The 23,151-nt window shown below is 38.3% G+C and overlaps 2 protein-coding genes and 1 pseudogene across 2 annotated transcripts; all 3 read left to right on the top strand.

Annotated features, from left to right (window-relative positions):
• Nucleotides 1-5,500: 5,500 nt before the first annotated feature.
• LOC121746070 lies at nt 5,501-6,211 on the top strand. Its single transcript, XM_042139995.1, has one exon. It carries the CDS (start codon nt 5,501-5,503, stop codon nt 6,209-6,211), a length of 711 nt encoding a protein of 236 aa, XP_041995929.1.
• Nucleotides 6,212-6,802: 591 nt separating this feature from the next.
• Nucleotides 6,803-16,217, top strand: LOC121746068 (cellulose synthase A catalytic subunit 8 [UDP-forming]-like). The gene is made up of 23 exons (XM_042139994.1): nt 6,803-6,993; nt 7,159-7,258; nt 7,684-7,745; nt 8,041-8,097; nt 8,349-8,408; nt 8,501-8,557; nt 8,810-8,852; nt 9,199-9,276; nt 10,001-10,298; nt 10,409-10,565; nt 10,670-10,754; nt 11,978-12,214; nt 12,391-12,449; nt 12,556-12,607; nt 12,704-12,848; nt 12,978-13,244; nt 13,341-13,686; nt 13,768-13,905; nt 13,991-14,116; nt 14,193-14,405; nt 14,479-14,728; nt 14,799-15,352; nt 15,432-16,217. The coding sequence occupies exons 1-23, from the start codon at nt 6,898-6,900 to the stop codon at nt 16,017-16,019; spliced, it is 4,068 nt and encodes a 1,355-aa protein (XP_041995928.1). The 5' UTR covers nt 6,803-6,897; the 3' UTR covers nt 16,020-16,217.
• A 3,739-nt stretch (nt 16,218-19,956) lies between these two features.
• LOC121746067 lies at nt 19,957-22,561 on the top strand (annotated as a pseudogene).
• Nucleotides 22,562-23,151: the final 590 nt, after the last annotated feature.

The following is a 23,151-nucleotide window of genomic DNA, read 5'->3' as shown; positions in this document are numbered from 1 at the left end:
ATTAGTTTTTAATTAGTGGGTTGTCCCTTATTAGTATAATATTAAAAATGATTAGTCAAATTAATAATATTAATAACACTACACGTACATAACTGAAAAAACTGAAAAAAAGTTAGTAAATTAGTTCTACTACTACACGTACACTATTATTTTTAAGAGGGAGCATTTTTTTTTTCCACGAACTTTGCCAAAGTATCATTTTAGGTCTGTGAACTTTGAAAATATCATTTTAGGTCCGTCAATTACAAGTTAATATCATTAGAGGTATTTTGAACTTTTTCTGGACGAAAATGCCCTTAAGGTCTTCAAATGGCAATTTGGACAATTCTTTCGCCATTCATCTTGCGCTAGAAGCCTATAGTCCAACAATTTTTAACGGCAAATTTTTATAATTAAATTCAATTTGGATGGTAATTGATCTCCATTCTGAAATTCATATAAATAATACTCCGAATGACCATCCAAATTAATAGCTATCTACTTTCAAGACAAATAAACAAAATATAATTCACAAAACACCTATAGTAAGTTCTTAAAATGCAGTTTAGATAGAAAAATAAAATAAAGTATCAGGTCCCAATTTACTATCCCTACATAATTGGTTATCTAATAATTGAAAAATTAACACATGCTACTATTTTTACGGTAAATTTTAATTATATTTAAAATCAATTTGGATGGTAATTGTATTAAATAGTAGTAAAAAAAATTGTTGGACTCTAGGTGTTTGACGCAAGATGAGTGGCGAAAGAATTGTCCAAATTGCCCTTTGAAGGCCTTAAGGGCATTTTCATCCGGAAAAAGTTCAAAATACCTCAAATGATATTAACTTGTAGTTAACGGACCTAAAATGATATTTTCAAAGTTCACGGACCTAAAATGATATTTTGACAAAATTTCTGGACCTAAAAAGATGTTCCCTCTATTCTTACTACTACAGATACATAATTTTCAATATTAATAATTGTTTATTAGTTTAAAATTGACAGAATCTTAATTTTAAAAAAAATCTTATTATATTTAGTTTAAGTTACTCCGTCCCTCAAGAATATGCTCTCTTTTTTTTTTAGTATATCTCCTAAGAATATGCACTTTCTAATTTTGGAAAGTCATTTCTCTCTAATGAGGTGAGACCCATTCTCCACTAATAATACTTTATTTACTTTTTCTCTCTACCTCTCTCTTACTTTACCAATTTTACATTAAAACATGCATCAACTCCAAAGTGCATATTCTTTAGGGACGGAGGAAGTATTACAAAGGGTCATGGGTTAGTGTGTAATTTAGATCAAATATAGGTGTGACTGAAAAAAATAAAAAGTAAGTGAGTGCAGAATATTCTTTTGAGTTTGAGTTCAGTGTAAATGGTTGGAGTAAAATTAATATTTAGTGTGATATTTACACTAAAATAGGTTTAAGTTTAGTGTAATGGTTGGGGATGCCCTTATAATTTGCATGATCAATTTCGATTTATCTAGTATAAATTTCATCATTTCCATCAAGTTCTCACCTCTTGTATAGTTGTATTTGCTAATACTCTATTAGGCATCAATACATCAATTGTTTAAATTCCGAATTCTTCCAATTATACATGTTACCCATATGTTATGAAACTTCCAATCTATACTCCCTCCATCCTCCGTCCAACTAAGTTGAGTCATTTCTTTTTTTTGACAAAAAACAAATCATCTAATCGCTTTACTTTTTCTCATCATCTACTTTACTCTCTCTTATCTCTCCTACTTTTTTTTTTCTCTCTTCTATTTTATTTTATTATCATTTAACTCATTCAACACAATTTATTAATTTCGTGCCCAAAAGAAGTGACCCAACGTAGTTGAGACGGAGGGAGTATAACAAATGACGTTTCATCATCTCGATATTTATGTTTCATTATATCATATGATTTAATATCCATTCTTGTTAGGTTTTTCATTACAAACATAACAATATTACATTGGCCAATACATACAATATATTCCATCAATTTGCATCTACTAATGTATATTTATTAGATTGCCCCTGCATAAGATAGTCAGTTCATTAAGGTGGTCAAGCTACCATGCATGACATTCCGAGTTGATAAAAACTAACAATATATTATAATTATCATTAGTACTATTTTATAAAATGTTTGAGTGCATAAGTATTCAACAAAAAGTTTGAATTTGCATGCATGCATGCTTTAATTCATATTCCCCATTAACCCCACTTTTGACTGCTTTATTTAAAACCACCCGCGCTCGAGTTTCCACATAAATTCACCAGAAAAAAAAATCTTTATTACTACTATTTCTCATATATTCATCCCAAATTGGGATATGCTGGATATATGTGGCATATGCGGGGACAATTCCTGCCCTAAATTCTTGAAAATATACGAGTATTTCATAAAGACAAATAAAGTATTCCCTTTTTGTTATAAAAGTGATGGGTCCACGAGTATCAATTCTCATGGCATCCCCTTTCTCCCAACCCAGTTTCTTTTGATTCAATCTTCATTTCAACAAATTCATTTACTCATTGCCACGTTTCGCTTAACCACGGGCGGAGACACGTGTAATGGGAAGGGAAGGGAAGGGAAGGGAAAGGCTACGGATTTTCAGTGTACAAATCCACCATGTTTGAAGATCTTGAGCGTGTTGAATGGAATTTAATTAATGGGGTTTTCGTGACTGATATTTTCTCTGTTAGAAGAGGAAGATAAGAGGTTGTAAATTGAGGGTTAATCTTGTTGATTAAATTTAATCCTTATCTATGAATATCTCCAAAATGAATAATATAATGAAACATTTTAATCAGGTTTAGCAACTTTCAAGTTTTTTAATGTATAAATCGATTATTAATTATACTTTTATTTGTTAATATTAAGTCCTATTATTTGTTAATGTCCTTTTTGGATATAGATTACATTTTAAATATGCATTGGTCACTGATCTAATTAGTACCAAGTACTACTATATCTTTGAGCAACATACATAAATATTTGAGACATAGGATCCTAACCATTTTTGCAGGAAACTCATTGAATTACTATTCATATTCAACTAATTAATTATTTCCTCGAATGCAAAGCATGCCAATCGAAAAAAACTTTGTAAAAAAAGATTGAGGATCTAGAAATGTATTCTTGAGAATGTTCTGTTTTATATTTTTCATTTATGATTTTGTTTATTTTTGTTTTGGATCATGTACATCAAGTTGTGAAAAAAAAAAGGTTAGACAACACAGGCTGTAGATGCTTAGCTTTGAAGCTCTTTTTTCCAGTATTTGCCTTCTCAATCTAGTTCGTCTCTTTGAATGTTAAAGGGCCATTTCTGCATCATCCATCGAGACAACAATGTTCATCTTTGTTTTAGCTATTTTAACAAATTTAACTAATTTCTATAAATGCCTTTGGTCTGCCATATGTTTTAGTATCTTTTTAGTGTGTCTCTGTATATGTTCTAAAATCTTGTCACTTCTAGATTCCGATCGACAAGCATTGTAGCAAACTTAAACATAAAGAAATTATTTGGTGGATCTATATATCAATATATTATGCATGTATGGAGTCGGAATCAATTGAAATCATTCTCTTTTTTGACGAATTAGAGCATAAAGAATGATTGCGGAATGTACCATTTGTACGACATTGGGGTACACTATATATACATGAACCCACTCGTTCATATTGATCACAACAAACATTACAATATTTGAGATATGCATGTGTATATTTGTGTTACGGGGCAATTACTCCTCTGGCAGTAGCACAAGCTAATCACTTAATAAGCTACCGCCAAGGGAGATTTGCCACGCAATTCAACTGAATACAAACTCTTATGCTAGTTTAAGTTCTATCTAATTTTTTATATATTCATCTTTCTATACTCATTGTTATCGGTCACAACCAATAGCCCCTACTGGAGATGCATGTGTACATTTGTATTACAGGGTATTACTCTTCTGGCAGTTGCGTAAGCTAGATGCTTAAGAAGCTACTGCCAAAGGAGATTTGCCCCGCAGTACAATTTAGTACAAAAGTTTATGTTCTAACTCCCTTTTACTATCTACTCATCTTTTTGCGTTCATCCACTTCCTAAAGATTGAGGTAACAACTTTTGTACACATTCCCTTTGGCCTCCACTTGGCCACAACTGGCATCGTCTATTGAAGTGTCTTAATGTAAGGCCTTTCCAAGACCCCTGCTTAGGCCTATATATAGGCATGAATTTAAAAGTTCTTCTACACGTTAGGAGGAAGTCATTTTATCTTTGAAATAATACGCCAATCCGATGGTACTAACTGATGTACATATAATTTATTTTGTGAAAAGAGGGATCATCCCCAACTCAACAGAACTGTTAGTTTCTTCATTTCTCTTCGTAATAATTTCCCTAGTTCATCTTCTCAGTTTGCATATTAGTTATTCTCTAATTGTAAATAGTTACATTACTGCACGCAAAGCTTTTTTCTTTCTTTATTTCTATATTTCTAACATTTGGATAAGCTGCATTAATACTCCCTCCGTCTCATGTTGCTTACACTGTTGTTTTTCGGCTCGTCACAAACTCCTTACACTATTTATAGTTTAAGTTAAAATTAATGCATTTAATTAATATGTTAATTTAAGTTAAGAGTTCCTTTATTAAGTGATGTCTAATTACACTTAAAATTTTTAATTTAATTACACTAAAAAATTAATCCCAAATTTATGACCTAAAATGAAAAATGCGAGTAACATGGGACGGATGAAAGTAGTATTTAGTTCTGTACTTCGTCTCTTTGATGCATATAGTAAGATGTATGTTTGATTGTAATATCAACTAACATATATTCATTAAATAACATATTAATTCTAACTTGTACAATAAAAAGAGAATCATAGACCGCCGTCCCGTGTATTTTTTAATCTGGAAATTTAGTTAATTGTTATCGTGGGATTACGAAGTTTCTGTTTTTTGACTTAGTGAAATTTCTACACAAGACAAATACAACATTAAACAATCGAAGTTCTCGTGATTAGATGACTAAGTAGCGTTTGCACGTGAGAGTGGAAAGTGGTTTAATTAATCAAACTACGCAGCCCTCAAGTATTATTTCGGGTCAACTGCGACTTCAAAGATGCCATGTATGAACGGTATATTCTCGTCTCTTTACGAAAATACCCTTCGCCAAGGGATTGGATACAAACACGAATACACGATCATACAACAAATGATTTTTTTATATATAAAAACAATTGATTGGTTCGTCTGTGACCAGAGTTTTTTTTATACAATTTAGTTTTGTAAATTGTGTGTATATTTACAATCATACCGTGAAACAAGATTAATCCAATTATAATTGTTTTAATCATTCACAATCATACAGTAAACGTGTTTGGAAATTCTGAGGGCAAGGGCATTTCCGTCCATAACAAATTCAGACACCATCATATATAAAACCAACTCCTCTCAAAATCCAAACAAACCACATCCAATACCTTTCAATTTTTCATCAGCCGCCGCAGCCATATATGGAAGCTGAAACTGTTCTAAACCTCTTCGATTCGATGTGGTTCCACCTCGGAATCCTCGAAAAAACCCCAACCCCTCCATCCCTTCAAACCCAACCGAATCAACCATCAAATCAAAAAGTTTCGCGCCAAATATCGTTGCTAGGAAGATCAAAGAGCGACGACCTGTCAAGCTTCACAACAAAGAATTCCACCTCTCCCTCTATAATAAAACCCCACCTCCAAACCATACTCTCCGACAAAGAGGTTTCGGTTTCATTGGAAATTCCGAAAAGTCCAGCGATGAAGAAAGCCGTGATCAAACAGCAGCACGACATGAGAAGGAAGAAGAAGCTGAGCAAAAGCATGTCTCAGCTGGAGTTCGAAGAGGTGAAGGGCTTCATCGACATGGGCTTCGTGTTCTCGGAAGAAGCCAAGGAGGACCGGGCCCTCGTTGAGATCGTCCCCGGCCTGCAAAAGTTTGGGCAGAGCACAGAATGCGGTGTTCCAGAAACCGAAGAGAAGAGGAGGAGAAGGAGTGAGGAAGCTTCTAGAATGAGAGGGAGGCCGTACCTATCAGAAGCGTGGGATTTTTATGAAGAGGAAGAGAAAAGGTTGATGAAATGGAGGGTTCCTTTTCCTCTTCCTCTTCCTGCTGCTGCAACAAATGAGATGGACATCAAAGATAGCCTCAAATCCTGGGCCCACACAGTGGCTTCTGCTGTTAGATGATGATCATGATCTGAAGAAAAGCTTACGTGTTAATATTCTTTTTTTCTTTTTCTTTTAAGTAGCGTTTGGTTATGGTTTTTCTTCTTTTTTAGAGTTCGAAACATTCAAATTCTTTTTCTTGTTCTGGAAGTTTGTAATTGTAAATAGCAATTTGGGCTGCCTTGTTTGTAGATTCAAATAAAGCCAGGCATGCTCTTGTTTGTACATTATAGTATACATTGACACATTCATTGATTCGATTTTTTTTTTCTTATTTAATTTGCCGGTGACGATATCTATGGTGCAGTCAGTGTGTGTATAAATTGATTAGGTATATGAATTTATAAAGTAATTGGAGATATTGAATTATGTATTTTGATAAGGTGGTTGTAAAATATCAAATTGAGATTATATAATGATTTACTTTCTCATTAATCTGTTGGGCCGGTGCGTGAGGGCGACAAGTGATTTACAAGATGTTCAGAAACATGAGCCCGATGTAGGCCCATGACCCATAAGCCCGTAATTTTGGAGACAAAATTAGCCTAAGATAAAAGTATGCCTCGAAGAAAAGATAGAGAAACGGTTGAATTTTGTTACAGTAACGAAATCAATAGGTATTATTATTAGCACGAATTTTGTTAGGAATTTAGCTAAATCTAATTTTCATAATTAATAGAGCGCGAATTCCTCAACGCGCCGCCGATATGACGGAGCCGAGGCGATTAAGAGGGCACAGCGCCGCCGCCACTTGTTGCATCGCTTCCCGAGCCCGACCAGGCTTCATCGCCACAGCCGCCGAGGTCTCGTCCTCTCACACTCTAATTCATCATCTGCGTCTAAAAACAGTTCAATTGAGCTCGAATAACAAGTTTTTCCGTATTTAAAGTTGCTGACATGCAGTAACATTTTATGGATGTACCTCTTCTATCTACTTTCAGTGTTCTTAATTTGCTTTCCAATTGTAGGATGGTCGCGTTTGCTTTTATGATTTGCGGTGCAAAGATATGCTGTTCTCTATGGATGTGGGGAATGGGAACCCTGTTTCATCTTTATGCTTCAGGCCAGGTTTGTGATTTTTCTCCTATTTTGGGTGGACTTTGTTTTGATGTTTAATAGTATTAGATTTTATCGCTGTTTTTAATAAATTCTTCTCATATTATCGGATAAGATGTCAAGCTAACTTTGACTACCTAAACAAGAGTATTGATCTCGTTTATTGGAGTGAATGAATGCAAGTCTGCCTATTCTGTAACTACAAGTTTGCTTTTGAGCTAGTGTTTGATAGTTGGAGGGTAAGTAGTTTCTGCTGGTGGTTTAATTTTTCCCCTTTTTCAGCTGTGATACACAATTAGAATACACTTGCTCATTAATAATAATAATAGTATGCTTCTATGCTCTTAGTTATTTCTCAGGTACTTTTCTTGCATAAAATGATTTTTGCTGTTTCTTTATCTCTTTTGATGGGAGTTTTTTTGCCATACATGCTGCAGGGAATGAAGAGACCATCTATGTTTCTGTAGAAAATGAAGTCAAGTGCTTTGATTTACATATGGTATGCTTTGATTTTGTTACTGAGAATATTGGTCAATATTGGATCTTAATTTCTACGCATGACGGTTCTCGTTGTTTCGTCACCTTTGTTATGTGAATGATTCAGATTGTTACTATTTTGTCAGAAACCAATAACCATAATCCTTATTCTGATAGATTGTGCTTACAAGTCTCTTTTCACTTTTGTGGCCATTTACATTTTATTTTCATTTTTGCTATGAAGGTTGTTTTTTGCATTAATAATGCCTAAAAGTGAGTGCTAATGCTATTACTAACAGCCTCGTTAAATATGTCAGACGAATTCGTGGAAGCAGCTAGAAAGTTACAATTATAATAAGGATGAGATAAATCAGGTATGCCATCTTAATTCATATTTGTTCTATTGTAGATTTTTTTCTTGATTTGACTGGTTGGTTAGAAAGCATATTGTTACTTGAAAAGGAATTAGTGATCAACTCCATAAGTCAATTTGTTTTCTTAGTCAGACAGGAGTGATCAGCTTTGTTTTGGCTAACATCTTCTCCTAACTTACTATAATATGGAGTACAATCAAACCTAATTTATGGTGATTACTCAAAATTGTGTCATCATTTACAATGTACAGATTGCTTGTCACCCAAAATCGTCCTTTCTAGCTGCTGCAGATGATGCGGGAGATGTAAAGGTATGCACTTCTTCTTCATGTGGTTTCCTTGTCATGGGTACTATACACAAATGAGTTCATCGAAGATGTTATGATGATTGCCATCCTTGCAGATCGTTGATGTTCACCAACGATGTCTATACAAAACATTGAGAGCAGGTCATCAGAGTGTATCCTTTCCTTTGTAATATAGATTGGTTTTTCATAGGGCATTCAGCTTAAACTCATCAGATTGTCATTCTTCTTTTCCTTCCGAGCATCAATACTCAGATCTGCTGATCACTTTTCTTTCAAGCTTTTCCTGTTGACCTTAATTCTGCCAAGGTAGTGAGGCACTTTTAGTTTCTTAAGAAATTCCTTGTGTTTCTGTTTGATGACTTTTCTATCTCTAATGCCTTTCCATTATTAACTTGTTTCTTCAGATCTGCAGCAGTGTCCAGTTCCTTCCTTGGAGATCTTGGGAAGGTATTCTTAGTAATATATCTGATTCTAAATGACTCTATTGTTCTTTATTCTGGTCACCTCCTCAATCTACATTCCTCTCATGTGATTTTTAATTGAAGCTATCTTGTAAATGAGTTCAGTGTGCTTTGTTCAGGTCACCTCATCAATCTACGTAGCTCTCATGTGACTTTTAATAAAAACTATCCTGTATCCCATTTTGTTATGTATTTTAGAGAACTGTACCCCTGCTGGACATATTCTGTTATTGAAAATAAATCTTATCTATCCGTGCCTTGTGCTTTACAGTTTACACTTTGTTTTTGTGGTCTACTTAATTATCCTTGTTTCTTATGTCATGTTTTTGTAGTCATCACTGGTGGTCTGGATTCAAAACTTGCGCTTTGGGACTTCTCCAAAGGGCGTCCAAACAAAATTATGGACTTTGGTATGAGTGCCTTGTGCTTTGCTCTTAATTTCTATGTACTACTTAGTGCTGCTCTTAAGCAGCTTCCCGTGATAATATTACACTCCCCCCTAAAAAAATATTATATGCTTGATTTCAGTATAGCTGGTTTGAATTTGAAATAGACGAAAATAAAAATTTCTTAATCATTCATGAGTTTAAGTAATTGTAGTACATAGTTGGATTCCAGATTTCCAGGATGATATAAAACTTTCATTAGCTCGAATTAGTAAAAGTGGCCCATTTTCAGTATTTATGTGATATCATCTTTATTCTAGAATGCTTTAGGTTGAGGTGAAAGGGGCACTGTTTATTTTTCCATGATATTGCTCTCCTATTTCAAACTCCAATCTTGCTAGATAAAAATCATGTTCCATTGTGAATAGGCAGATAAATGCTAAATTATACTATCATTTTGGTTTTTATCCCATGCCTTTTTTTGCACTCAAAATTTCTATCCCATACATATGCTTTCTAATTTATCTAAACTTTTGCACTAAAAAATGCAGTGATACTTTATTCTCCTGTTTCAGACTCCAATCTTGCTAAATAAAAATCATGTTCCATTGTGAATAGGCAGATAAATGTTAAATTATACTACTATCCTTTTTTGCATTCAGAACTTTTATCCCATGCCTTTTTTGCATTCAGAATTTCTATCCCACACATATTGATTTCTAATTTATTTAAATGAAAACTTTTGCAGGCAGCGGAGGCAACGCTGGACAGTGCTATAACCCAGCTTTTGTGCATGCTCTAGTAGTTCCTGACCTTGATTTTGTAGATAGTGTTGGAAAGATCTGTGTTGTGGCTAGGGGTGATGGTGTTGTCAATGTAATTAATCTTGAGCCCGAACATGCTTCTCAAAAATCCAAAAATACATCAAAGCCAAACACGGGTACTAAATCACAACCAAAAGAGGATTCCCCAACCGTAGATCAAAATGACGGAAACCTACATTTGGACTACTCGAAGGGAGGACATGTGGCTGCAGTATCCTCTGTGTAAGTGATACTGCCAACTGCTTGTAGTAATACTCTTTTGTTTTGCATTCTCTCTCACACACATTTAAAAGAAGTTTTATTCATTGCCGCCGCCATTATATGTTATTCAGGAGCTTTTCTATGTTTGGAGAGAAAGGGAAGTTTATCATTTCTGGTGGAAACGATAAGTCAGTAAAAGTCTGGGATTGGATGAAATCACATGATGGTGGTCAAACTAGCAACGGCAGCAGTGATATTCTATGTTCCAGCATTACTCTGAGTAGAAAGGTGAGCTAGACATTCTTGATATGGTATATACAAAGCTTGTGTCCCACTCTCACCTCACCCTTCTTCACTATGGCATTTTTATGATTGTATCTTTGTCTGATCAGGTGAATTGGCTCTGCACAACTCCCTCAGATTCGGAAAATCTAGTTGTCTGTGATACATCTAAACTAGTAAAGGTTTATACAATTGGCTAAATTCCCAGAATGCCACATTTAGTGGATGAACTATTTATCTTTTTGGACTCTGTTGAGATCTGTATTAACCTGCCACACATCACAACAAATGACAGTTTGTGGTGGCAATCTTGAATTTAGTGTTATATGTTCCTAAGATATTTTTTCTTCAATGTATTTTGCTCGTAAGAGAGATTTATTTTTGCAATATCTTTCTTGCTTTCTGTTCATTTCATGAAATGTTAATTTTGAGGATTTAGTTTGGATAACTACGGTTACTCTTTTTTGCACTGAATACATAATTATGAATTCGACGAAATAAGTTTTATATTTGCCAATTATATAACAAATTATAGGAGTGTGATCCGATGATAATGAAAGGTCAACATAAACTTAAGTTGATATTTTAATACATTGTGCTGACATTAATATTTAAATGTTAACATAGTTTATTAAAATATCAACACAAATATGTGTTGACATTTTAATGTGATCATATTGACATTTTTAATACACTACGTTGATGAGTTAGCAAATAAGCAACTTAAGAAAAATTAGCATTTTAAAACATTTCACAAATTATTTATGATGAATTTCGTGCTATATCAAAACTTGACCGTTCATATAGGCCATTATAAGATTTAATTCAACTCCACATGTTAACATTCCTTACTCTTCTTTTGCTACTTAAGTTTCACATTTAAATGATGATAGCTTTACACCAGGTTAAATGCTGTAAATGCATACTTGTAGACAATTTACTACTCTATTAATAAATTATAATGGCAATGATCAAAAAAGCAAACAAAATAAAACATAACACCAAACTATATGACAAGGACTGATACAGTGTAAAACTACATTAATTCAGGGGCCTATTTGAGAAGACCCGAATATATGAGGACAAATCTGTAATATTCCAGAGTTAAGAGTCCTTGAAGATGAAGAATAGTTGGTTGAGTCAGTTGAGAGATGTATGTCCCCAACCATAACCTGCCTTACAATTCCCGCAAAAATTTTGAAATCTTTCAACCAGAAATTAGAAAGAAAAAGAAAAAAAAGATGATCCTTCTCCATCACCTTCTGCTTAAAGCTTCATTCCACCAAACTCAACAGCCTTTCCCAATTTTATTTCATCTTCATCAAACACAACACTTATATTCCTTGATTTTGTCTCTCAAATCATTTCCACATATATATTGCCATACTTGGAAATCTTCTACTTCCAGCCTGAGTGAGAAAATACTCTGGGGAGAATTAGAAACCTGCTATTTGCAGAAGGTGGCAAAGTAAAGATGATGGAATCTGGAATTCCCATATGCAACACTTGTGGAGAACAAGTGGGATTAAACTCCAAAGGTGAAGTCTTTGTAGCCTGCAATGAATGCAATTATCCCATTTGCCAACATTGTTTGGATTACGAGATCAAGGAAGGCCGTACCGCCTGCATCCGCTGTGCCACTCCTTATGCCGAAGGTACTACTACTCTTTCGATTTTGCTTTTACTGAATATTCACCTGATCACAGCTTTGATGCATGTTTTCATAATGAGCAAATTGAGATCTGAGTGTTGTCATGTTTCACATTTTTTTTCTCAAAATATATGTTTTTGTATATAAAACATTCAAGATTTGAATGTATTGAATGGACAGATGGTGCAGCAGCGGCTGAAGAATCCGGCAATCATATTCCAACTATACATACTTCTCAGGCAAGAAGCATCATAATGTTTTTTGTTAAGATGAAAAGTTACTTTGTGATTATACTTTGTTTCAATGTTTATTGGAATGCCAATATATGCTTGAATGTTTTTGCAGGAAACTGGAGTTCATGCTAGAAATATCAGTACTGTTTCCACAATAGACAGTGGTGAGTGAACAATTTTAACAATAATAAAAAATGAAATCTATCTTCCTACATTGTTGGATGAGAAACTTATGATCTTACTCTTGTCTTATATCCAAGAATACATGGATGATTCTGGAAATCCGATATGGAAGAATCGGGTGGAAAGTTGGAAAGACAAGAAGAACAAGAAGAGCAAAGCTCCCAAAAAGGATAAAAAGGCAGAAATAGTTCCAACTGAACAGCAAATGGATGGCCAACCTCAGTAAGCACACTGAAACTTGCATCATTTCACAATAACTACATCAACACATTCTGCATCCATTATAATAGATATACATCTTCTTGTTTGATCACTTAATTGATGAGTATGTCTTAACATCAAAAAATGCAGGTCAGTGGATGCTTCTCAGCCACTTTCCAGAGTGATCCCTATACCGAAATCCCAGCTCACAGCATACAGAGCTGTGATCATCATGCGACTCATCATCCTAGCCTTTTTCTTCCAATATCGTGTCACACATCCTGTTGATAGTGCCTTTGGTCTATGGCTGACTTCTGTCATCTGTGAGATATGGTTTGCCTTCTCTTGGGTGCTCGATCAGTTCCCCAAATGGTGTCCTATCAACAGAGAGACCTTCATTGACCGCTTGTCTGCTAGGTCTCTTCTCTTTCACCTTACATTCTTCTTCTTCTTCTTCTTCACCTAAAACATGACAAGATTTGCTTAAGATTTTGTGATCTGATGATACTCTAGGTATGAGCGCGAGGGAGAGCCGTCTGAGCTTGCTGCTGTGGATTTCTTTGTGAGTACAGTGGATCCATTGAAGGAGCCTCCTTTGATAACAGCAAACACAGTCCTCTCGATCCTCGCAGTGGATTATCCGGTTGATAAAGTCTCTTGCTATGTATCTGATGATGGTGCAGCCATGCTTACCTTCGAGTCCCTTGTAGAGACGGCTGATTTTGCAAGGAAATGGGTGCCCTTCTGCAAGAAATTCTCCATTGAGCCTCGTGCCCCGGAGTTTTACTTCTCACAGAAGATCGACTACTTGAAGGATAAAATCCAACCTTCCTTTGTCAAGGAACGCAGAGCAATGAAAGTACGTGAATTCTTCAGCATTGATCCATTCTCTTCCTCTAGATTTGTCTCGAAAATCATCCTTTGTTCTACTGTGTTACAGAGAGACTACGAAGAGTATAAAGTTCGGATAAATGCTTTAGTAGCAAAGGCCCAGAAAACACCAGATGAAGGGTGGATCATGGCTGATGGAACATCTTGGCCGGGAAACAATTCCCGCGATCATCCTGGAATGATTCAGGTTCAATCTAGTACCACCATTCATACATATGTTCTTGTGATACACCAATATCAACTCACACTGTCGAAACCATGTTCGATCTTAGGTGTTTTTAGGAAACACAGGCGCACACGATACCGATGGCAATGAGCTGCCGAGGTTGGTTTATGTCTCTAGAGAGAAGAGACCTGGTTACCAACATCACAAGAAGGCTGGTGCAGAAAATGCTCTGGTATGGCCGCGTTTTTACTATCTTTCATCTCCAATCGAAGAGAATGATGACAATGCTGATGATAATCTTGTTTCAGATAAGAGTTTCTGCGGTTCTAACAAATGCACCGTATATACTCAATCTCGATTGTGATCACTACGTGAACAACAGCAAGGCTATTCGTGAGGCAATGTGTTTCTACATGGATCCTCAAGTCGGCCGCGATGTCTGCTATGTGCAGTTCCCCCAGAGGTTCGATGGCATTGACAAGAGTGATCGATATGCCAACCGTAACACAGTTTTCTTCGACGTAACGACCCTTCTCCATTCACTAAAAAATCCTTACTACAATCTTGTCCATAAATTTACTTCTACTATTGCAGGTGAACATGAAAGGGTTGGATGGAATTCAAGGACCAGTGTATGTCGGGACAGGATGTGTCTTCAACAGACAAGCCCTTTACGGCTATGGCCCTTCAAATCTACCTACTCTGCCTGCCAAGTCATCGTCGTCGTCTTGCTGCTGCTGTCGTCGAAAGAAGCCGGCGAAGGAGAAGGATTTCGCAGAGACGTATCGTGATGCCAAACGAGAAGACCTCAACGCTGCCATCTTCAACCTCAGAGAGATCGACAGTCAGTTTCTTTACATAATTCTTTTCATTTCATAGCAACTGAAGCTCACCGTGTTTATGATCTTGTGCAGATTACGATGAGCACGAGAGGTCAATGCTCATCTCCCAGATGAGCTTCGAGAAGACCTTCGGGCTGTCTAGCGTCTTCATCGAGTCGACGCTGCTGGAAAACGGAGGAGTGGCTGATTCCGCGAATCCATCAACGCTGATCAGAGAAGCAATCCATGTGATCGGCTGCGGGTATGAAGAGAAAACGACATGGGGGAAAGAGATCGGTTGGATCTACGGGTCGGTTACAGAGGATATTCTGACGGGATTCAAGATGCAATGCCGCGGGTGGAGATCAATCTACTGTATGCCGCTGAGGCCGGCGTTCAAGGGATCTGCGCCGATCAACTTGTCGGACAGGCTGCACCAGGTTCTGCGATGGGCGTTGGGATCAGTCGAGATCTTCCTGAGCAGACATTGCCCCTTGTGGTACGGCTTCGGCGCCGGCCGCCTCAAATGGCTGCAACGCCTCGCCTACATCAACACCATTGTTTACCCTTTCACCTCTCTCCCTCTGGTCGCATACTGCACCCTCCCCGCGATATGCCTCGTCACCGGCAAATTCATCATCCCCACGGTAATTCAATTTGGGCTAGGGTTTCCAATTTTTCCCTAATTTTTTTCAATTTGTCTAATTAGATCTGAATTGATTTCAGCTGTCGAATCTGGCGAGCGTGCTGTTTCTAGGGCTTTTCATATCGATCATCCTGACGAGCGTGATCGAGCTGCGGTGGAGCGGGGTGAGCATCGAGGCGCTGTGGCGTAACGAGCAGTTCTGGGTGATCGGCGGCGTTTCGGCGCATCTCTTCGCGGTGTTCCAGGGGTTCCTGAAGATGCTGGCGGGAGTGGACACGAACTTCACGGTGACGGCGAAGGCGGCAGACGACGGGGAGTTTGCGGATCTGTATGTATTCAAGTGGACGACGGTGCTGATCCCGCCGACGACGATCCTGATAATGAACCTGGTGGGAGTGGTGGCGGGATTCTCAGACGCGCTGAACAGCGGGTACGAGTCGTGGGGCCCGCTGTTCGGGAAAGTGTTCTTCGCGTTTTGGGTGATTCTTCATCTGTATCCGTTCCTCAAAGGTCTGATGGGGCGGCAGAATAGGACTCCCACCATTGTTGTGCTGTGGTCGGTGCTTTTGGCCTCTGTTTTCTCTCTCATATGGGTGAAGATCGACCCCTTCGTCAGCACCAATGATGCATCGGCGGCTGCGGCCAGCTGCATCTCCATTGATTGTTAGAGAGGAGGAACCTCTTTTCAAATTTGGGTTTTTATTTTGTACTAAAAGAATGATGGTGGACGTGTTTGGTCAGATTGATTACTGTTTTAGTTTAATTTGAATACGTGGGTTTGAAGGAGCAATTTCAATCTTCTGTAATGTGTTCATTTAGTAGATGATTTTAGAACAAGACCAAGGGATTTGCACCGCCGCTTATTATTTGCTTTTTTGATTTATCTCTCCTGCCAATAGTCAAACAATTTATCATTTGATCAAACTATCTTACTGCATTATGATTTACGGACTACTCCCTCCGTCCCTGATTTTTTATGTTTAGAAATATGTTATTTTTTTGAAAGTAAAAATATAGTAGCATTACTTAGAGTGGAACCAAGAAAATACTATTTTTGATAATTGACCTCCCATTCTACAAATTTTATCTTACTTACATTTTATTATAGGTATAAGATTAATATATTAAAATAAAATTCTTGTAATTTAGGTTTTCATCTACTAATTAATAAGTTGTCACATATTTGGAATCAATTAAAATTTATTTTATGTATTATATTATTTGTGTGTTTTAATTTAATTAATTTGATAACATATTAAATTTATAAGTGTAAAAAATTAAAATAAAATAGTGATGATGAGAAAATGAATGGAAAGTAGAATAAACCCTTCCATTATAGGAAGATAGGCTCTTCGATAAATGCTAACGTAGAAATAATAATAATAATAATAATAATAATAATAATAATAATAATAATAATAATAATAATAATAATAATAATAATAATAATAATAATAATAATGGCATCCACAATGGGGCGCCCTAAGGCGCGTCACTTCAGCAGTTTTATCCTCCTACCCTCTCACCTGCAATGGGGTGCCCTAAGGCACGCCATATATGTTTTAATATTGTTTTATTAATTAATTTAAATGTTTTCAAATATATAATGCAAAATAATTTAAAAACACAACGAGTAACCAAAAATCGGCGAATATTGCATTAATAAATACACAAAAGTTACACGATTCAAGTTGGCTAATCTACGCAATTCTCAACTCTCGGTGCAACTCATCGATCAACCCCCGAAGATCGCGTGGCATCGTCCGCCGATCCCGCAATGGGGTGCTCGATGGCGCGGACGATAGCCCATCGTCCGCATCCATCGTCTGTCGAGCCAACAATGGCGCGGACGATATGCCATCGTCCGCGCTTCAACCGCGGACAATGCATCGGACGTGGGCGTAGGGTGCGGACGATGGCGGGCACCCACAATGGGGCGGACGACGGCGCCCGCAGAGGATGGCACGCATCGGGCGTGCCATCGGCCGTCCCATTGTGGATGCCCTAAAAATAAATAAAATAATCCTTTGAGACGACCTTCCATTGCTAATGATCTTACTCTAAGTCACGCACCACCAACCTGAATTTAATGTGGAGTTACTATTCTTCTAGTTCTTTATAATGTCATGATTGTGTGAAGCAATAATAGTAGATTAATCATCGAATTTAGGAATATTAATTATCGGTAATAAATGCCGTAGGAAGATAGGATGGGGGTAAGGGGGCAGTTGGAGAAGGTAATGGAAGGGTCTATCCAACTTTTCTTCAATTTTGCAATGAATATCAGAACTCATAAGCATCCACAATAGCGGCGAGCGGATCGGCTAGCCGAATATCAGAACTCATAAGCATCCACAATGGCGGCAAGCGGACTGGCTAGCCGATCCCGGCACTAGCCGGTCCGCTCGCCGAACCATTGTAATCGGCTAGCCGAATTTCGGCGAAAAAATCGGCAAGCGCACGCCTATTTCCGAGCGCTGGCCGATGCGCTCGCCGATCCGCTGGCCACCATTGCAGGCTCCGGATCGGCGAGCGGATTTTTTTTTTAATTTTCGAAACACTATATATACGTGATTTGCACGTCATTTACATTTGCACCGCTTGTTTTAACGAGTATTCTCTCTATCTTAATTTCTGTACAAGAGCAACAACGCGAAATTGATAACAACAACGAAGGTACTTCAGTGACGAGCGGGTCTCAAACTCCCTCGGTACCCGTGGGAGGTGGATGGGGTCCGATGCGACAGCGACGGAGGCGACGAGGAGTGAGACGGAAGCAGGTTTTTTTTAATTAATGTAATTTTTTAATTAATGTAATTTTTTTAATTAATGTACTTTTTAAATTTTAATAATATAATTGAATTTTCCCGTATCTGTGTCGTAAATTTAATTCCAGATTTTGTGTGATTATTAATTATTTGTTTTATATAATTTTGAGTGATGTGGCTAGACTATTGTTAGGCTATTGTTGGGCTATTTGTTTGTTTTGATAATGTGGCAGGAGGATTTTTAGTACTGATGATGTGGCAGGAGGAGTTTGTGGCTAGACTATGGTTGTGCTATTCTTATTGTGGATGCTCTAAGTTTTAGTGCTATAACGTAAATATAGACAAAACCAGGGGTATTATTACTTCACACCAACTGTCACTCACTCACTCACTCACTCACTCACTCACTCATCATCCCTCCCTTCATAAAACTGACGATAACTTTTGTAGTACAACAAACGGAAAAATTCTTTTTTTGGTAATGCATGTTAATGGAATTCCATTTTAATGAAGCGTTTTAGTTGTATTCCGACTCAGGGAGTGACGCATAACCATTATGCGTCGTTAATAGAGAGACGCCTAACCATCATGCGTCTTTTTTAAATGACTCATAAGAATTATGCGTCTTTATTTAGTGACGCATAAGCATTGTGCGTTTTTCTTAAATGACGCATAACACTTATGCGTCTTTTCTTAGCGACGCATAACACTTATGCGTCTTCTGTCGGGTTTTAAAACAGGCAGAAGGCAGAAAGCTTCGCATAAGGCAGAAAGCAGCGAACCAAGCGAACAAATCGTCTAGGGTCGACTTCATCCGACGAATCCCAGCAATTTCCGGTCAATGACAGTAATGTAATGTTTTCGTCCCTTTGAGTCATTCTTAGCAAGTCTGTCCCTCGCCCATGGGGTTAAATCACATTCGGTGTGTTCTATTGTCTTCTTCTGCACCCACCATTGTACCGTCCTCCAAAATGTCAAATCCAACAACGCTCTAATAGGCAACTCTCTCACACCCCTCAACACGTTGTTGTAGCACTCCGACATGTTTGTTGTGGACACCCCCCAAAATGTCAAATCCACCAACGCTCTAATAGGCAACTCTCTCACACCCCTCAACACGTTGTTGTGGACACTCCGACATGTTTATTGTGGACACTCCAACCCACTTGAATTTTGAGCATTTTTGAACATAAACATCACACTTTCATCATTGCAAATCACAGAACATGTATAACTCATACCGGAAGCAAAGACCATACATTGTCTCCATAATAATTCAATTGTGTTTTGGTTCATATCTATTCTCATCGCATCACAGACCATTGCTACCAATTCAGAATAAGAAACACATGAATTTAATATGATCGAGCTCCTCGCACGAGGTGGTTCATAAACAATACTCATATGTGGTAGTTGCACTACTCTACCACCCCAATACGAACTTACAAATACTTTCATGGTTTCTGCATAAAAAATATTTAAAAAAACAACAATTATGGACATTTTTCCTACAAGCCCTAATTTAATAAATTGGGTAAAACTAACAAATAAAATCAAAAAAACATTAATAATGATTAATGTAGCTAAATTGAAGAACAATTACCGAATTTTATGGAGAAAACGTTGGAAATCGCCGAAAATCGCATGAAATCGAGAGAGGAATTGAGAGTGTATTATGTGCGCTGCTTCTGCCTTCTGCTGTTAAAACCTGACTGAAAGACGCATAACCGTTATGCGTCATTACACTAAGACGCATAACAGTTATGCGTCTTTAACGACGCATAATGGTTGTGCGTCACTAACAGAAGACGCATAAGGCTTGTATGTTTCATTAATAATGACGCGTAACAGTTATGGGTCACTCCTTAAGTCGGAAGAACACTACACTCTTTCATTAAAATGGAACTCTATTACTAGCCTAGAACCAAAAAAAAAAAAAAAAAAAAGAACGAACTCTACAGCAAACCTATACTACAAACTAAATCTCTCACTATTACAAATTTACAATGGCAAAAATGGCACCAGATCCTTCTCAACTCCTCCACCACGCGCCACCTCCGCCCCCACCCCTACCCCAAAACTCCCTGCCCGATCCTCCTCCTCACCCCTCGACCCCGAACAACTCCTGGCACTCCAATCCCTCAACCTCCAAAAACCCCTGCACCTCCCCCACCGCCTCCTGCGACTCCTCCTCCCCCTTCCGCCACCTCCTGCGACGTCGCCCTCAAATCCCTCTCCATCCTCACCTCCCTCACCTTCTCCCACTGCCCCCTCACCCCATCCGCCTCCCCTCCCAACTCTCCTCCAACCTCCTCTCCTTCACCTGCCTCAACAGCCTCCACAAGCTCACCGGCGTCTGGCTCAGCCGCCTCCACAATCTCACCGCCCTCACCGTCTCCTCCGTCCCCATCTCCGCCAGCGGCCACACCATCATCCTCGCCCCCATGAAATCCCTCCATTCCCTCAACATCTCCCTCCCCAAACACTGGCACCCAAATCTCACCTCCGTCGACCTCTCCGCCAATCACATCAAAGGGAAGATTCCAATTTCCCTCACCCGTCTCGAAAATCTCGCCCATCTCAATCTTCCCACCACCCTCCCTCTAGAATCTCTCCCTCTCCTCAAATTCGCTAACCGGCCCGATTTCGGAGTCGCTAGCGGCGTTGCCTTCGCTGACGCATCTTGATCTGAGCTTCAATCAGCTCAACGGAACGATACCCAATTTCATCAGAGATATGAAGAAGCTGAAGTACTTGAATCTCGCAAGCAACTCCTTCCACGGCGTCCTGCCTTTCAATGCCACGTTTATAAAGGGATTGGAGGTGTTCAAGGAAGGTCAAAATTCCAATCTTTGCTACAATCACACGGTTTTGGGGTCAAAATTGAAGCTTGGGATCGCTGCCTGTGATAAGCACGGGCTGCCGCTGTCGCCGCCGCCGGCGAAGGGCTCGTCGGGGGATGATTCGAGCGATGGCTCCGACGATTATGATGATGATGACGACAATGTGGTGGAGAAGAAGAAGCATCACAATGGGCCGAGTAAGGTTGTTCTTGGTGTTGCGATTGGGCTTTCTTCGATTGTGTTTTTTATTGTTTTCTTGGTTCTTTTATCTAAATGCTGTAAATGAGATTGAATTTTTTTTATCTTAGGTTAGGGGAATTAGAGCATCCACGTTGCAATAGCCCAGCCATAGTGTTTCGAAAATTAAATAAAAATAAATAAAAAATCGGCTGGCCTATCGAGAGCCTGCAATGGCGGCCAGCCGATCGGCGAGCGCATCGGCGTGCGCTCGGGAATCGGCGTGCGCTCGCCAATTTGGTGCTGGCCGGCTGTAATGGTTCGGTGAGCGCACCGTCCAGCGCCGGAAATCGGCTAGCCGACGCTCGCCGTCATTGTGGATGCTCTTATTGCGACCTTCAAAGATGAGTTTGTTTCTATGATTTATTTTGGCAAAAAGAATTTCGAGAAAGGTGATTCTTTAGTGATTATGTTGACTACTTTTTCCTTCATTTATTGCTTTGACCAGAAAGACTGGTTTCTGCTCCGACATTTACTTGTGATGTGGAGAAGAGGTGAAAAAGGAAAAAATAAAAAAATGAATAAAAAAGTGGCTGGTTCAAATTTGTTTATGTATGTATACATGCAAGAATCTGCTTTTGCTGCAGATTTCAGCCTTTGATTTTCTTACTTTGATCTGGCCCTTTTCTTCAATACTGTGATTCATTGAATTTATGAAGATGTAGTAGTTTTTATTTTGCAAGTAAATTTAATTGTTTATGTTTATGGTTGATCAAGTTTGGGGCCAAAGTGTTGCATCCCCTTTAAATGCATAATGAAGGATGGCGTGCAAATATTAGGTGTATATGGCTTTTGAGGAGGTTTTTTCTCCAAGTCTTAGATTCATGTCTTGAATGGGTAGGGCATGAATTCATTTATCTTACTTTTCACTTAAATAACTCTCCAAACAATCATATCTATCTTGCTTCTTATTAAATTCTACCACCAAACCTTACCTTAGTACTATTATTGTTTAGGTATATGCATGTGGGATCATTTTTGGTGTTCTACTTGCGAGTATTATTTTCCATTTCGAGTTCCTATATTTTAATTTAATTTATATTAAATAATTTTTTTGATGTGTATTGAATATCAAAGTAGAGCCCAGTTGAGATATACGAGGATTTATTAATATTTGACAATACGGATGATGATGTGGACCTTTTGCCATGTTTAAGATATTGTCCAGTTCCTAGTGTTATTGGGGTTTTCTATTTTTTATTTTTGGAAGATTAAACCATTTTTGCCACTACATTAAAAGGGTGAGTCACTGAGTCCTAAACTATAATTAATCTTTCCATAAATTCCATGCCTCTTAACTGAACCAGCCTGATTCCTGACAATTCAATTAGGTTTAATTATGAAAATTTATAATCTATTCTATTTCTGTGACAGTAGAGACAGAAATGCCACGAGTGCAAAAGTGGATGATATCATTCGTCTAAACAACTTATTATTGGCCTGTCCAGTAATCATTTGGTCCATTTAGAGTGTCTACTATGGAGAGCCCGCGGCTATAGCCGCGGGTTGGGGCGGAGGGCGGGCGGACAACATTTTGGGGGCGGTAGGGGTGGTGGACGCGGGATAGGCGGGGTTGGGGCGAGCTCGCAGCTGGGGAGAATTAGCCGCGCCTATAGGCGCGGCGCCCATAGGGGGCGGACACCAGTGCAGCGGATTCAATTTCGATTTTTTTTATTTACCTCTATAAATACCACTCTCCACCCCCTATTTTTCACCATTTTCACAAAATCCATACGTCATGAACGTCTACAAGCGGCTCGTCACTCGGATTGAGAGTCGACTAGGGTTGGTTGATAATGCTCCTGGGGAAACCGCGGCCGGCAGCAGCGAGAGAGGAGGAGGAGGAGAAGAAGACGACGAGGAAGCCGACCCCGACACCGAGTAGACGGTGGCAGAGTTTTTAGTTGTATTTTATTTTTATTATTCGTTGTATAATTTTACCGATTTGCAAT

This window comes from Salvia splendens, chromosome 8 (assembly GCF_004379255.2).
Source record: "Salvia splendens isolate huo1 chromosome 8, SspV2, whole genome shotgun sequence".
Classification (NCBI taxonomy): Eukaryota; Viridiplantae; Streptophyta; class Magnoliopsida; order Lamiales; family Lamiaceae; genus Salvia; species Salvia splendens.
This window is presented reverse-complemented; position numbering and strand designations above follow the sequence as displayed.

What these genes read in the sequence shown, in the direction of transcription:
- LOC121746070 (XM_042139995.1), top strand. Translation starts at nt 5,501, where the DNA reads ATGGAAGCTGAAACTGTTCTAAACCTCTTCGATTCGATGTGGTTCCAC.
- LOC121746068 (XM_042139994.1), top strand. Translation starts at nt 6,898, where the DNA reads ATGACGGAGCCGAGGCGATTAAGAGGGCACAGCGCCGCCGCCACTTGT. An exon ending in TGAGAGCAGGTCATCAGAGT is followed by an intron (nt 8,558 to 8,809) that starts GTATCCTTTCCT and finishes TTGTTTCTTCAG; the next exon opens with ATCTGCAGCAGTGTCCAGTT. An exon ending in ATTGACCGCTTGTCTGCTAG is followed by an intron (nt 13,245 to 13,340) that starts GTCTCTTCTCTT and finishes ATGATACTCTAG; the next exon opens with GTATGAGCGCGAGGGAGAGC.